We start from the raw sequence: 16587 nt of genomic DNA on the forward strand, positions 1-16587 counted from the left end.
ACACAGGAGCAGATATGAGGCCATTCGGCCCATCGAGTCTGCTTCACCATTCAATCATGGCTGATAAGTTTCTCAACACCATTCTCCCACCTTCTCCCCGTAACCTTTGATCCCCATACCAATCAAGAACCTATCTATCTCGGTCTTAAATACACTCAATGTCCTGGCCTCCACAGCCTTCTGTGGCAATGAATTCCATAGATTCACCACTCTCTGGCTAAAGAAGTTTCTCCTCATCTCTGTTCTAAAAGGTCTTCCCTTTACTCTGAGGCTTTGCCCTCGGGTCCTAGTCTCTCCTACTAATGGAAACATCTTCCCCACGTACACTCTATCCAGGCCTTTCAGTATTCTGTAACTTTCAATCAGAACCCCCCTCATCCTTCTAAACTCCATCGAGTATAGACCCAGAGTCCTCAAAAGTTCCTCATATGTTAAACCTTTCATTCCTGGGATCATTCTCGTGAACCTCCTCTGGACCCTCTCCAGGGCCAGCACATCCTTCCTGAGATATGGGGCCCAGAATTGCTCACAATATTCTAAATGTGGTCTGACCAGAGCCTTATAAAGCCTCAGCAGCACATCCCTGCTTTTATATTCTAGTCCTCTCGAAATAAATGCCAACATTGCATTTGCCTTCCTAACTACTGACTCAACCTGCAAGTTAACCTTAAGAGAATCCTGGACTAGGACTCCCAAGTCCCTTCGCACTCCAGATTTCTGAATTCTCTCCCCATTTAGAAAATAGTCTATGCCTCTATTCCTCCTACCAAAGTGCATGACCTCACACTTCCCCACATTGTATTCCATCTGCCACTTCTTTGCCCATAATCCTAACCTGTCTAAATCCTTCTGCAGCCTCCCCGCCTCCTCAATGCTACCTGTCCCTCCACCTATCTTTGTATCATCTGCAAACTTAGCCAGGGTGCCCTTAGTTCCTTCATCTAGATCATTAATGTATAAAGTCAAAAGTTATGGTCCTAACACTGACCCTTGTGGAACTCCACTAGTCACCAGCCGCCATCCTGAGAAGGAACCCCTTATCCCCGCTCTCTGCCTCCTGCCAGACAGTCAATCTTCTATCCATGCTAGTAGCTTGCCTCTAACACCATGGGCTCTTATCTTACTGAGCAGCCTCCTGTGCGGCACCCTGTCAAAGGCCTTCTGGAAGTCCAAGTAGGTAACATCCATTGGCTTTCCTTTGTCTAACCTACTTGTTACCTCCTCAAAGAATTCTAACAGATTTGTCAGGCGTGACCTCCCCTTGATGAAACCATGCTGACTTGGCCCTATTTTACCATGCACTTCCAAGTATTCTGAAATCTCATCCTTAATAAAGGACTCTAAAATCTTACCAAAGACCGAGGTCAGGCTGATCGGCCTGTAATTTCCCGTCTTTTGCCTCACTCCCTTCTTAAACAGGGGGGTTACATTAGTGATTTTCCAGTCCTCTGAGACCCTCCCTGACTCCAGTGATTCTTGAAAGATCACCACTAACGCCTCCACTATCTCTTCAGCTATCTCCTTCAGAACTCTGGGGTGTAATCCATCTGGTCCAGGTGATTTATCCACCTTCAGACCTTTCAGTTTTCCTAGCACCTTCTCCTTGGTAATGGCCACCATACTCACCTCTGCCCCCCCGACTCTCTTGAACCTTGGGGATGTTACTCGTGTCTTCCACCGTGAAGACTGACGCAAAGTACCTATTCAGTTCCTCCGCCATTTCTCTGCTCCCCATTATTACTTCTCCAGCGTCATTTTCCAGCAGCCCAATGTCCACTTTTGCCTCTCTCTTACCATTTATATATCTAAAAAAAACTCTTGCAATCTTCTTTTATATTACTGGCTAGTTTACCCTCATATTTAATCTTCTCCCTCCTGATTTCTTTTTCAGTTGTCCTCTGTTGGTCTTTGTAGGCTTCACAATCCCCTGGTTTCCCACTGCTCTTCGCCGCATTGTATGCTTTCTCTTTAGCTTTTATGCTGCCCCTGACTTCCCTTGTCAGCCATGGTTGCCTCGCCCTCCCTTTAGTATGCTTCTTCTTCTCAGGGATGAATTTTTGCTGTGTCTCCCAAATTACTCCCAGAAACTCCTGCCATTGCTGTTCCACTGTCTTTCCTGCTAGACTCATCTCCCAGTCAATTCTGGCCAGCTCCTCCCTCATGCCTCTGTAATTACCTTTATTCAACTGTAATACCGTTATATCGGATTCCAGCTTTTTCTTCTCAAATTGCAGGGTAAATTGTATCATATTATGGTCACTTCCTCCTTCACCTTAAGCTCCCTTATCAAATCTGCCTCATTACACATCACTAAATCTAGAATTGCCTGTTCCCTAGTGGGCTCCACCACAAGCTGCTCCAAAAAGCCATCTCGTAGACATTCCACAAATTCCTTTTCTTGGGATCCACTACCAACCTGATTTTCCCAGTCTACCTGCATATTGAAATCCCCCATGATCACCGTAACCTTGCCTTTCCTACACGCCTTTTCTATCTCCTGGTGTAGCTTCTCTTCACTTTACTGTATTGTCATCTTTAGAATCCCCCAACTCACTTTCTCTTCCTGATCTTTATGTTGTTCTTGTCATTAACATGCATATGCATGCAATTAGCTTCCATATATATGCAGATGACACTTACCTATAGCTCATTATTACTTTCCTTATGCCCTTAAATACGAGTGTGCTTTCAAATGTTGCCTTACACTATATCCTGGACATGCTTCAACATTCTCCAACTCAACATTGGCAAAGTCAAAGTTATCACCTTTGGCCCTAATCATAAACTCTGCCACTTTGCAATGGACTCAATCTCCCTGCCCATTCACTTTCTCAGTCTGAATCAATTAATTTGTAATCTGGACATATCATTGAGCTGACCATAAAACCCTGCAACTACTATATCATCAAGATTGCTTGCTTGAATCCCTATAAAATTGGTCCCTCCACTCTAGAAACCCTTACACATGCCTTTGTCACTTCTCGGCTCAATAACCTTCTTGCTGAACTCCCATTCTCTTTTATCTATAAATTCCAACCTATCCAAACTTTGTCTAGCCTCCTGTCTCACATGAAGTCAAATACCCTGGCCTCACTGACAACCCATCACCTAATGATATTCAATTTAAAATTATATTCCTCATCTATAAATCTACCCATGTTCTTTAAGGTGCTATTTAAGTTTGGTTTTTGTTGATTATAAATCCATAGAAAAACAACTAATTTCTACGGTGGTTCATCAAATAACATTGATTCTGACTTTAAAGAACTTTTAAGTATACATCTGTTTTTCTGTCACTTTTTAAAAATTGTTTTAGCAACTACACTATATAAGGATTAGAAATTGGCAGGTACTTCAAAATCCACAATCATGTAACACCTTAATGCAGAATTTACAGCCTTCAAACACAATGGTGCCTCTTACTTATCAACGAAATTCATTACTCACCCAGCTGGCATAAAAGTTGTAATTTTTATATCAATGTAATCAATAAGCCAGATTTTAAAACACTTCAGTTTTATAGTGCGTCAGCTTGGTAAATGGGATCTATGCAAGAAACCCAATTAGTGATTTAATGATTAATCTCATCATAATTGGACTCTAGAACATTTCCACTGAGAAATGGTACAATTATTCTCTTTTGAAGAGAATGAGGCACAGTGGGAAATGCATCCTGCAAAAAAACTTCAAAGACATATTCTCACATAAATTCAGTACAGATCCAGACCATACATTTACTAGGATGTAAGCCAAATGTCAGCATAATTTACCAACCAATTCTAACTTTGCCAGCTGGCACCCTCTTCCTTCATTTCCTGAATCAGACCTATACTTTAGTTGACCATTAAGATGCATATGGAAGCTAAATTTAGCACAGAACCAACACTTCAGTTTTAAACTTAATTATGTCCTTATTTTGTCCTAGTTTTTCCACCATTCCATTCACTGTACAATGATATCGGCTTCCAATTAATTTTCTCCACTTCCAAAAAATTTCAACTGTGCACTGAAAATTCATCACGTTATTTGGTAAAGCCAAAATCATTGCAAAAATTGTTGATTTCTCTGTAGGTTTCATGTCCTTTCACAGTCTTCTATTGATTGAATCCTTTTTCAAGCCATGACGAGCACAATGTGGGGACATGAAAAATTGCCCTTTTAAATTGTGCAAGGGAGATAACCTGATAACTCATGACTGGCAAGGTTATGAGTGAGTCATATCTAGCAGTGCAAGCGAGAAATAAAGATGTCCCATAGGTCCTCATTATATATTTTGTTTACACCACATTCTTCTTCTTCTCCAGGTAGCATCCTCAATTATTCAAGGGTTGCCAAAACATGGCTTAGGCTGTGATTTTTACTGCGGGGCAGGGCAAGGAGGCAAACCCCAAGTTTCACAACTTGGAAATTTCCTGACTGGCTGGACCCGCCTCAGTAAAAAGTATCCAGAATCGTGTAATTTTCGCTCGTTGTGGGGACAAGTGTGGGTGGAGTCAGGCCCGACAACCCTAGAAACAAAGTGTAGGAGGCCACAGTGGTGGGAAGTGCAGTGGCGGGCTGGTTAGAAGGCCAGCCTCTGCTCTCTGGGGCTTTGTCCCATTCTTATCAGAAGCTGTTAGGCCCTCTAGTCCTCACCCCTCACATACCCATGTCTCCTCATACCCTCCATGCCAACTCAATGAGAACTTAGGTACCCCACCCACCCAAGGTCCCGGAAATTGTAACCTCCATGGGCAGACCTCAGGGGCCATGTGGAGATGAAAGCTTCTTAACTAATTAACTTTTAACAACTTAATACAGCTTTCACTCATAGTGAAATAGTGAAATAAACTACCATTAAAAAAAACCAATTCAAAGCTGCTAAATCTCAAGTGGTAACTTTCTTCTCAAAACAAATTTATATCCAGACCCCACATCAAAGACAGCTAATCCTTTAATAGCCTCTTTTACCTGCCAATTAAACTGTGAACTCAGAACTCCCTGCTATGATAACTGTCGCTTTTTAAACTCAGACAAGCATTGAAAATAACATAATAATAGTCCTTAGGAAAATGTCAACAAAGAACTCTATCTAAACTGCACAGCCAAGTTCCACTGTTTCTTTTTCGAACCTGCAGCAGGTGGCCTGTCAATCATAGAAATTCTGCAGAGGGTGTTTTTTAAACTCTCAATGACAGCTGCAGCCTTTTAAAAAAAAAAGTTTGAAGAGCAGGGAATTTAAAAAAGTATCAGATCATGACAGTTATAGAGCCCTTACCCACCCTTCAAAAGCATTTATATCTACTCCATCAATTTGTGACTCCCACACTGGGGGTTAATGTCCCTGCAACATGTAAAATGTGGTTGATCTCTGCACTTAGGTTAAATGGTCCTGTTGAGTTTGGATTTCCCTCCTATGTGAATTACACACAACCCTCCCACCGTCTTTCCCCTACCGGTAAAAATTGGATCTGTCAGAAATAGGGGCGAGACTTCTGCATCCAGGTCCCATCTGCCTTTTTTTAAGGATCTGCGGAGTCTTTCTGACTCTGCGAAGATCCGACCCTAAGAATTAGTTAAGCAGAAGCAAATGAAGAAATAGAAATAGTTTATAAAAGAAAAATACTGCAGATGCTGGAAATCTGAAACAAAAACGGAAAATGTTGGAAATACACAGCATGTCTAGCAGCATCAGTGGAGAGAGAAACAGAGATAACATTTTGAGTCCATATGTCCCTTCTTCAGAGCTGAAGAGAAGTGGAAATGTGATTAAATTTATACTGTTTAAGGGGGGGTGGCGCAGGTGGAGCTGGATAGAAGGCCATCAATAGGTGGGGACAAAGGAGGGATTGACAAAGATGTCATGAACTAAAGGACAAAGGGAGCATTAATGGTAGTGGCTAGTGCTAAAAAAGGTGCTGATAGGTAAGAAAGCAGAATGTGATAATAGCAGAACAAGGGTAGAATTGTGTGAAAGAACAACATGAAACAAGTAACAGGGGGCCCTGTAGGGGGTGGGTTAGGGGGAGGGTGCTGTGGTGGGGAAAAAGTATGGAAAATGGGATAGAAGGGGGGGATAAAAAAGGGGATAAAACCACGGATAAATGAATAAAAATATAAATAAAAATAAGTGGATAAAAAATGAAAATGAATGTAGAAAAAAGTGGATTAAAAAAAGTGGATGAAGATGGAGGAGAGAGTTCATGGTCTGAAGTTATTGAACTCAATGTTAAGTCCAGAGGGCTGTCATGTGACTAATCGGAAGATGAGGTGCTGTTCCTCCAGTTTGCATTCAGCTTCACTGGAACATTGCAACAGGCCAAGGTCGGACATGTGGGCATGACAGCAGGATGGTGTGTTGAAATGGTGTGTTGAAATGGCAAGTGACACGAAGGTCTGGGCCATATTTAAATAGTTTTTAGCCATAATATAAACCAAAAGTATGAAAAACAAAATAGATTTTTAGACAAGAGTTTTTAACAAACTAAGAATGAACCCAATAACAGGACGTAATCCAATTTAATATAAAGGTACTGAGAGACAGATGGACAGCTGAACAATGTAAGGGATAAAATCATAGAATCATAAATAGAAGGAGGAGGCCTTTCGGCTCTTTGGAAGAGTAATCCAGTTAGTCCTACTTTCCATATCTCTGAAATGTTTCCTCCTTCAAGTATTTATTCAATCCCCTTTTACAGATTATTGAATCTTTTAGAGAGGTGGTCACACCATAGCTGAAGGGACTTGAGGAAGGAAGGGAATGGGTGACCACCAGGCAGTCCAAGAGAAACAGGCAGGTAGTTCGGGAGTCCCCTGGGGTCCCGCTCACAAATCGGTATTCCGTTTTGGAGGCTGATGAGGGCGCTGGTTCCTCCAGGGAGTGCAGACAGAGCCAAGCTTCTGACACCACAAGCAGCCTGACTGTACAGGATGGGAGGAAGAGAGGAAGAGCAATTGTAATAGGGGATTCGATAGTCAGGGGAACAGATAGGCGCTACTGTGGCTGTCAACATGACTCCAGGATGGTATGCTGCCTCCCTGGTGCCAGGGTCCGGGATGTCACTGAACGGCTGCAGGGCATCCTGAAGGGGGAGGGTGATAAGGCAAAGGTCATGGTACATGTTGGTACCAATGACATAAGTAGAAAGAGGGATGAGGTCTTGCATCAAGAATTCAGGGAGTTAGGCAGTAGACTAAAAAGCAAGACCTCTCGGGTTGTAAACTCTGGATTACTCCCAGCACCGTGTGCTAGCAAGCTCAGAAATAGGAGAATAGCGCAGATGAATATATGGCTTAAGAGTTGGTGCGGGAGGGAGGGTTTTAGATTCCTGGATCACTGGGACCGTTTCTGGGAAGGTGGGACGTGTACAAGCGGGACGGTCTACATCTGAACCAGAGTGGGACTACCATCCTTGCGGGCGGGTTTTCTAGTGCTGTTGGGAGGAGTTTAAACTAATTCGGCAGGGGAAGGGGACACAGGATGTTAGCAGAATAGGGACACATCATTATGCAGTAAAACAATCAAGTCAGAGGGAGTACAGCTGCATTAAGTTTCAAGGGAGCAAGGCAAGACCAGATGGCCTCTACTTTAATGTCAGGAGTATTACAGGTAAAACGGATGAGTTAAGGGTGAGGATTGACACGTGGAATTGTGATATAGTAGCCATCATTGAGATGTGGTTGAGGGAGGGGCAGGATTGGCAGCTCAACATTCCAGGATGTAGAATCTTCAGGCGAGACAGGGAAGGAGGTAAAAGAGGAGGAGGCATTCCATTGTTAGTTAAGGAGTCAGTTACTGCAGTAAGGAGAGATATCATTTTGGAGGGGGCAGCGAATGAAGCATTGTGGGTAGAGTTTAGGAATAAAAAAAGGGGCAGCCACATTGTTAGGTGTTTATTATAGATCCCCAGATAGTCAGCGGGGGGGCATGTTAGCAGGGTGGTGAGAAAGGCATATGGGACACTTGCCTTTATCAATCGCGGCATAGGTTACAAAAGCAGGGGGTCATGTTGGAGTTGTATAGAACCTTAGTGAGGCCACATCTGGAGTACTGTGTGCAGTTCTGGTTGCCACATTATAGGAAGGATATTATTGCACTGGAGAGGGTGCAGACGAGATTCACCAGGATGTTGCCTGAGATGAAACATTTAAGTTATGAAGAGAGGTTGGATAGACTTGGGCTGTTTTCGTTGGAGCAGAGAAGACTGAGGAGCGACCTGATCGAGGTATACAAGATTATGAGGGGCAAGGACAGGGTGGATAGGGAGCAGCTGTTCCCCTTAGTTGAAGGGTCAGTCACAAGGGGAGATAAGTTCATGGTGAGGGGCAGGAGGTTTAGGGGGGATGTGAGGAAAAACCTTTTTACCCAGAGGGTGGTGACGGTCTGGAATGCACTGCCTGGGAAGGTGGTGGAGGCGGGTTGCCTCACATCCTTTAAAAAGTACCTGGATGAGCACTTGGCACGTCATAACATTCAAGGCTATGGGCCAAGTGCTGGTAAATGGGATTAGGTAGGTAGATCAAGTGTTTCTCACGTGTCGATGCAGACTCGATGGGCTGAAGGGCCTCTTCTGCACTGTGCGATTCTGTGATTCTGTATTCATCACCCAATCAGGCAGTGCATTCCAGATCCTAGGTAACTATCTGTAGGCCAAGGCTTCATCTGCAGCACCTCCTAAACCTGCAATCTCCACCAGCTGGAGCAGCAAGTACATGGGGGCACCATCACCTCCATGTCACAAATAGCCCTGACATGGATATATATTGATGCTCCTTCATTGTCACTGGATTAAAGTCCTGGAACTCCTTCCCTAAAAGCAGTGTGGGAGTGCCTTCACAATATTGACCACAGCAGTGTACAAAGGAGCTCCACCACCAGCTTCTGAAGGACATCTAGGGACCAGCAATAAATGCCAGCCTTGCCTGCAATCCCCAGATCCAAAAAAGTGATGGCGAAAAGCTACTATAGTCTGGTTCCTGAAGTAAAATACAGTAAGTTTCTGATTCGTACTTTGTAATGAGGCCTAATGAACCTCCTGCGACAGTAAGGTGAGTGAATTAAACGACTCCATTCTTATGATGTCTTTGATATGGTTTCTGGGCCCTGACTCAACATAAAGCCTGTTGGATCACTCACTAGATGCAGCTTGAATATCAACCATTAGAGTTATGTTAGAAAGTCCTACCTGCTGTTCCTTAAAGTCTTTGACTCCAACACAATAAAGAATTGCCCCTAGTTTTCTTGCCTCGTCAGCCTATAATGAAATTCAAAATAAATTAGCTTCAGCCAAAGAAAGAAACATGGTCTATAATTCAATAGCAGTCTTGAAATTTTACACTTACCTCTTTAATTGTATAGGGCAACACCATTTCCACTAATTCACCATCGGTCAGAACAATAATGGCACTTGCAGTCTTCACACCGTTTTGCGTCTTTATTTGGTCAGAAGCCTAAAAAATAGCAATTAAACATCCATTAATGCTTAAATAAATTACTGGGTGTCATGAAGATATTAATGTATATATTATTTTCTTTTAAAACAGAGGTTTAGTCTTAATTGGATTAAAGCCAGCTAGTCTGGGTGCTTTGATGTGTACTAGTTTTGAGATGTAAACAGAGAAGCAGAGGTGCATTTGCATTTTTTCAATACAGCATTCGAGGAATGAGGCAAAATCTGGCACCTAGCTAGCAGAGACCAAGCAATATGTTTATATTACTAATAAAATTAGTGCTATGAAAGGGGTTTTATTGTTAGACGAGGTGGAGTTCAAAGAGGCTGGTGATACAATGATAATTTATATTCAATAAGCTGTGTGGGTATAACAGACAGCAGTTCTTGTGTGTGCAGGGCAGAGGCAATGTAAGATCAAAGTAGCTGTAAGTCTACAACTGTGTCCACAGGAACCAAAGTGAGAGGAATCTCATTTTGAAATTGTAAGGTGAAAATGCTTTGCTTCATGTCTGGTTAAGTCAATGGGTGCTGTTGCCTTAATGGAGATTAGTTTAGGGATCTGTTAAAAGTTATGACAATGGTAATTTGTAGCCATGTGTATTTATTTAACTTGTGTAAATTAATAAAACGTTTCATTTAGTTTAATGTAAAACTTCTCGAGAACTGGTGGTCTGATTCCTTAATTTAGAGCTGCATCTCAAAAATACAAAAGTAAAAATATAGGTTATGACAGTTGTTTAAAGTTTCCCTCTGGGATTTTTAAATAACTCAGCTTTACCAACTGCTGTGTCATAACACTGGGTATTTATCACATGTGGATACATAAACTTGACCAAAGAATTAGAAAAACAAATTGACAAATTGTTTTGGACGATGAGAGACAACCTTTATTTTTACAAACTAATTTCTCCACTTTGCCTTTCTTGGATCTCTGAGTATTATGAACCATTCCCATCCAAACAATGAGCCGGTATTCTACTTTCAAAACTCCACCAACACCACATTGAAATCAGCTGTTAGGAGAATAGGCCTAACATAATTCACCCTCCAATGTTTATTACATTTAAAAGTATTTAGCCTCCATTCTGCACCACTCTAAAATGACACAAAGTTTATGGATATGAGAAAACTTGAACCCACATTCTACAAATGCATGGCATTGTGTAAAAGCTGCAACTTTGAACACAGGCAAGTCAGCAGTAAACTGTTCTTACCTTGATGCAAAGTCATATCCTCAAGTTCTCTACTTGTATATTAAAAAATAAACTATGCACCAGATTTTAAGGGAACTGAAACAAGTAAAATAGGAACATGCTTAAATACATGATAATTATGTATGCATATCATAAAATACTGAATTTACACACCTCGCCTTTCAGCACTGTTTATTTTCCCACACTTTCTCCACGGGCAAATTTTCTCTTCACCCCTACTCTACTGAAAGCACTATTTGCTGGGATTTGATTCTTCAGGCTCCATATACCACAATGACACTCCCATAAGTAACTATGGCCCAAATTTTCACAAAGCCTGAAGGGTTGCATGCCTGAACCAAAATGGCACCGGAGCCCCGATTCTGAAAATCCCGTCCCCGAACCTGGCACCCAACATTTTTGCTGGGGGTGGGAGAATGCGGGCAGGTTGTACTTTGCACATTTGTGGTTCACAGAGGCGGCTGCACATGTAAAAAGGCAGCTACCTGCAAAAACATACAATTTACGTCGCTGGAATGCCCAAAACATGTCTCATGGGCTTTACACACTTGAGAAAAATATCTAAAGCTGCCAAAGCTATTTCGAGAGGTAGGGTTTGCTTTTGGAAAGATCCAGTACCCCTTTGGGAGAGGTCAGCTGCTCCTTTGGGATTGTTAAGAGTAGACATGAATGTTCATAAAAAGTGGTTAACCTCAGTGGAACTGGCAAGCTGTCAAGCCATTTAAATCCGCAAGCCCTTTGAAATGGTTGAAAAAAAGAACAGCCTGCTGTGGCTGCTTGCAATTTCACTAGCTGTCTGTTGACATAATCCTGAGGTTTTCATTATAGGATTAGTGCTGCATGACTGATTCCACAACCTGTCATTATCACAGTGGGGGGAGGGGGTGCTGTAAATTCACAGTTTGATTGGCAGCTCTCAGTGGTTAGAATATCTTCAATGACTATGAATACAAATGATTGTTTTCATAAAGGATTAAGTGCTTGAAGTCAGTTAAATGTATTGAATGAGTTTTTTATGAATGAGTTTTTTTTTAAAATAGTGGTGTGCAAAAGACACTTTGAACTTCATTTTATTTCACCTCACCCTGGCTCGAGGTCTGCTCATGGTGGATTCTGGGTGAGTTGGCATGAAGTGTGTAAGGGAAAAGGGTGGCAGGTGAGAGGCTCATGGGTTGACATAAGTTAGCACTATGTTAGCATAAGGGCTATGAAAGGACATAGGGATGAGTGGAGGTCATGGGTTCGCATGAGTTGGCACTAAGCTGGCAGAGAGGCTATAAGGGGCTATGGGCAGGCAGAGGAGCAATGATTGTCATGGAGGGTATGAGGGGCCATGGGAGTGGGTAGAAGGGCATAAGTTGGCATGGAGGGTGGGAGGCACCATGGGGTTGGTTAGGGGCTTAAGATAGTGTGGGTTGGCATGGATAGGGCATGGAGGGTGTTTCGGGGTGATGGGATGTGTGGGCTAGAGGGCTATCTTTTGTTTTATTATTCTTATTATAATAGGGGTGATGTCCCAGAGTACCGAGGCAGGCCTTTTAACCAGTCAGCCTCAGCACCTGGCAACCCCTGTAGGGGCCTCCGCACTGTTACCGGAGTGGCTGGCCCGGCTCCAGTTAGCATCTGCCACAACAGAAAGAAAATCCAAAGATCGGGAGCACTGTCCCGAGTCAGGTTTGCGGAGTCGAGAATTTTCCCCAATCTGTGCTCCCAATTTGGGAGCGAAAATTCGGCCCTATTACTCACATGTGAGTCTCAATGGTGGATATCACCAGACTATGCAAACCATGGGAGTATTACAGGCAGATAAGATCTTGTCTTCATTCAATGTAATCACACATGTATTTCCAGCAAGTTGCTGTCATTGAGGTCGGTAGATAGTAAGGGAAACCCGAATAGTAGGTTTTCTTCCAGCTGCCAGCTACAGTGCAATTGATAATAAAAATTGTCACAAATAGAATTAAAAAGCCCTCAGTCATTGAAAAGTATTTAAAAACGATCAAAATATTTGGCTAGGATTTGTCTGCAAAGTAATGGTGGGTTCATGATATATGCTGTTATTATTGCAGTGAGTAACTCCCCTCTTGACTCCCCAAAGCCTGTCCACCATCTATAAGACACATGTCAGGAGTGTGATGGAATACTCTCCACTTGTCTGGATGTGTGCAGCTCCAACAAGATTCAAGAAGCTCGACACCATCCAGGACAAAGCAGCCCGCTTGATTGACACCCCTTCCACAAACATTCACTCCCTCCAACACTGAAGCATAGTAGCAGCAGTGTGTACCATCTACAAGATGCACTGCGGGAACTCACCAAACCTCCTTAGACAACACATTCCAAACCCACGACCACTACCATCTGGAAGGACATGGGCAGCAGGTACATGGGAACTCCACTACCTGTAAGTTCCCCTTCCATGCCACTCACCATCCTGACTTGGAAATATATCGCCATTCCTTCACTGTCGCTGGGTCAAAATCCTGGAATTCCCTTCCTAACAGCACTGTGGGTGTACCTACACCACATGGACTGCAGCAGTTCAAGAAGGCAGCTCATCACCACCTTCTCAAGGGCAATTAAGGATTGGCAATAAATGCTGGCCTTGCTAGTGATGACCACACCCTATGAATGAATAAAAGAAAACAAATTGATGGGTTATTTATTTGTTCATGGGATGTGGGCATCACTGGCAAAGCCCCAGCATTTATTGCCAATTCCTAATTGCTCTTGAGTAGATGGTGGTGAGCCACCTCTTGAACCACTGCAGCCCTTGAAGGTACATCTACTACAATTTTGTTCCAATTTAAGAAGATGCTTGACTTGGAGGTGAGCCTGCAGGTGGTGGTGTTCCCATGTGTCTGCTGGCCTTATTATTCTAACTGGCAGAAGTTAAAGCTTTGGAAAGTGCTGCCGAAAGAGCCTTAGTGAGTTGCTGTAAGTACATCTTGTAGGTGGTACACACTGCTGTCACTGTATACTGGTGGTAAAAGGATTGAACATTTAAGGTAGTATATGGGGTGCTGATCAAGCAAGCTGCTTTGTGCTCAATACTGTGGAGTTTCTCAAGTGTTGTTGGGGCTGCACTTATCTGGGAAAGTGGAAATTATTCCTTTAGAGTCCCGGTTTATAGATGGTGGACAAGGTTTGGGGAGTCAGGAGGTGAGTTTCTCATTGCAGAATTCCTAGCCTCTGATCTGCTCTTGCAGCCACAGTATTTATATGGCTGGTCCATTGCCATAAATTTCTGGTCAGAGGAACCCCCAAGATGCTGATGATAGGGAATTCAGTAATAGTAATTTCATTGAATGTCAAGGAGAGGTTGTTAGATTCTATCTTGTTGGAGGTGGTCACTGACTGGCACTTGTGTGCCATGAATGTTACTAGCTACTAATCAGCCCAAGCCTGAATATTGTCCAGGACTTGCTGCATATGGGGACGCTTCAATATCTGAGGAGTTGCAAGTGAAACTGAACACTGCAGTCATAAGCGGATACTTCTACTGCTGACCATATGATGGAGGGAAGGTCATTGATGAGCAACTGATGATGGTTGGGCCTACCAGCAGGAACTTATGCAGTGATGTACTGAGATAAGATGACTGGCCTGCAACAGCCACAACCATCTTCCTTTCTGCTAGGTATGATTCCAACCAATGGAGAATTTTCCCCCTGATTCGCATTTACTCCAGTTTTGCTAGGGTTCCTTGATATCACACTCAGTCAAATGCTGCCTTGATGTCAAGAGCAGTCACAATCACCTCACCTCTGGAATTCAGCTCTTTTGTCCAAGTTTGGACCAAGACTGTATTGAGGTTTGGAGTTGAGTGGCTGTGGCCAAACCCAAAATGAACACTGATGAGCAAGCTATGAAGTAAACACGTGGCTAAAGGAGTGGTGCGGGAAAGAGGGGTTCCATTTCGTGGGGCACTGGCATCAGTATTGGAACAGGAGGGATTTGTACTGTTGGGACGGTCTCCACCTGAATCGATCTGGGACCAATGTTCTAGTGAAAAGGGTAAATAGGGTGGTCAAACAGGACTTTAAACTAGAAAGTGTGGGGGGAGGGAAGGGTAAAACTCCAAGAAGTATGACTAATGGGAAACAAAGCAGCAGGTTAGCGTGTGGGGGGGTGGATTCAACTTCATGGAAAATTATGAAAAAACTGAAAAGAAAGGAGAGCCCAGGAGAGGATATTAAAGTTTCCAGAACACAAAATAGGACAGAGTGTTTGGAAAGGGCTAGGAATCTAACTTCAAGCACATCAGATAAAGGGAAGACAATGAGAAAGAGGACGGGAAATACAGGACTGAAGGTGTTGTATCTGAAAGCACACAATATACGAAATAAGGTAAATGAGCTTGTGGCGCAGATTGAAATTGGCAGATATGATGTGGTGGGCATCACAGAGACATGGCTGCAAGGGGATCAGGACTGGGAGCTAAATATCCAAGGATATACATCCTATCGAAAAGATAGGCAGGTTGGCAGAGGGGGTGAGGTTGCTTTGTTAGTAAGAAATGAAATTAAATCGATAGCAAGAAATGACGTAGGGTCAGATGATGTAGAATCTGTGTAGGTAGAGTTGAGGAACCGCAAAGGTAAAAAAACCATAATGGGAGTTACGTACAAGCCTCCGAACAGTAGTCAGGATGTGGGGCACAAGATACACCAGGAGATAGAAAAGGCGTGTAAGAAAGGCAATGTTACAGTGATCATGGGGGATTTCAATATGCAGGTAGACTGGGAAAATCAGGTTGGTAGTGGATCCCAAGAAAAGGAATTTGTGGAATGTCTATGAGATGGCTTTTTGGAGCAGCTTGTGGTGGAGCCCACTAGGGAACAGGCAATTCTAGATTTAGTGATGTGTAATGAGGCAGATTTGATAAGGGAGCTTAAGGTGAAGGAACCCTTAGGAGGAAGTGACCATAATATGATAGAATTTACCCTGCAATTTGAGAGGAAAAAGCTGGAATCCGATATAACAGTATTACAGTTGAATAAAGGTAACTACAGAAGCATAAGAGAGCAGCTGGCCAGAATTGACTGGGAGATGAGCCTAGCAGGAAAGACAGTGGAACAGCAATGGCAGGAGTTTCTGGGAGTAATTTGGGAGACACAGCAAAAATTCATCCCTGAGAAGAAGAAGCATACTAAAGGGAGGGCGAGGCAACCATGGCTGACAAGGGAAGTCAGGGACAGCATAAAAGCTAAAGAGAAGGCATACAATGCAGCGAAGAGCAGTGGGAAACCAGGGGATTGTGAAGCCTACAAAGACCAACAGAGGACAACTAAAAAAGAAATAAGGAGGGAGAAGATTAAATATGAGGGTAAATTAGCCAGTAATATAAAAGAAGATTGCAAGAGTTTTTTTAGATATATAAATGGTAAGAGAGAGGCAAAAGTGGACATTGGGCTGCTGGAAAATGACGCTGGAGAAGTAATAGTGGGGAACAAAGAAATGGCGGAGGAACTGAATAGGTACTTTGCGTCAGTCTTCACGATGGAAGACACGAGTAACATCCCCAAAGTTCAAGAGAGTCGGGGGGCAGAGGTGAGTATGGTGGCCATTACCAAGGAGAAGGTGCTAGGAAAACTGAAAGGTCTGAAGATAGATAAATCACCTGGACCAGATGGATTACACCCCAGAGTTCTGAAGGAGATAGCTGAAGAGATAGTGGAGGCGTTAGTGGTGATCTTTCAGGAATCACTGGAGTCAGGGAGGGTCCCAGAGGACTGGAAAATCGCTAATGTAACCCCCCCTGTTTAAGAAGGGAGTGAGGCAAAAGACGGGAAAATACAGGCCGATTAGCCTGACCTCGGTCGTTGGTAAGATTTTAGAGTCCATTATTAAGGATGAGATTTCAGAATACTTGGAAGTGCATGATAAAATAGGGCCAAGTCAGCATGGTTTCATCAAGGGGAGGTCATGCTTGACAAATC

The 16587-nt window shown here is 43.1% G+C and overlaps 1 protein-coding gene across 1 annotated transcript in view; it reads right to left on the reverse strand.

The window, feature by feature from the left end:
* antxr2a (ANTXR cell adhesion molecule 2a) overlaps positions 1–16587 on the reverse strand; it is a 303824-nt gene that overhangs the window by 254874 nt on the left and 32363 nt on the right. Inside the window, exons 5-6 of the mRNA XM_078543719.1 lie at positions 9322–9429; positions 9165–9233 (exon numbers count right to left, since the gene is read on the reverse strand). Coding sequence (XP_078399845.1) covers positions 9165–9233; positions 9322–9429 — 177 coding nt within the window. The remainder of the gene's footprint in view (positions 1–9164; positions 9234–9321; positions 9430–16587) is intronic.

The sequence above is a fragment of the Cetorhinus maximus genome, chromosome 1 (assembly GCF_964194155.1).
Source record: "Cetorhinus maximus chromosome 1, sCetMax3.hap1.1, whole genome shotgun sequence".
NCBI classification, from domain to species: Eukaryota; Metazoa; Chordata; class Chondrichthyes; order Lamniformes; family Cetorhinidae; genus Cetorhinus; species Cetorhinus maximus.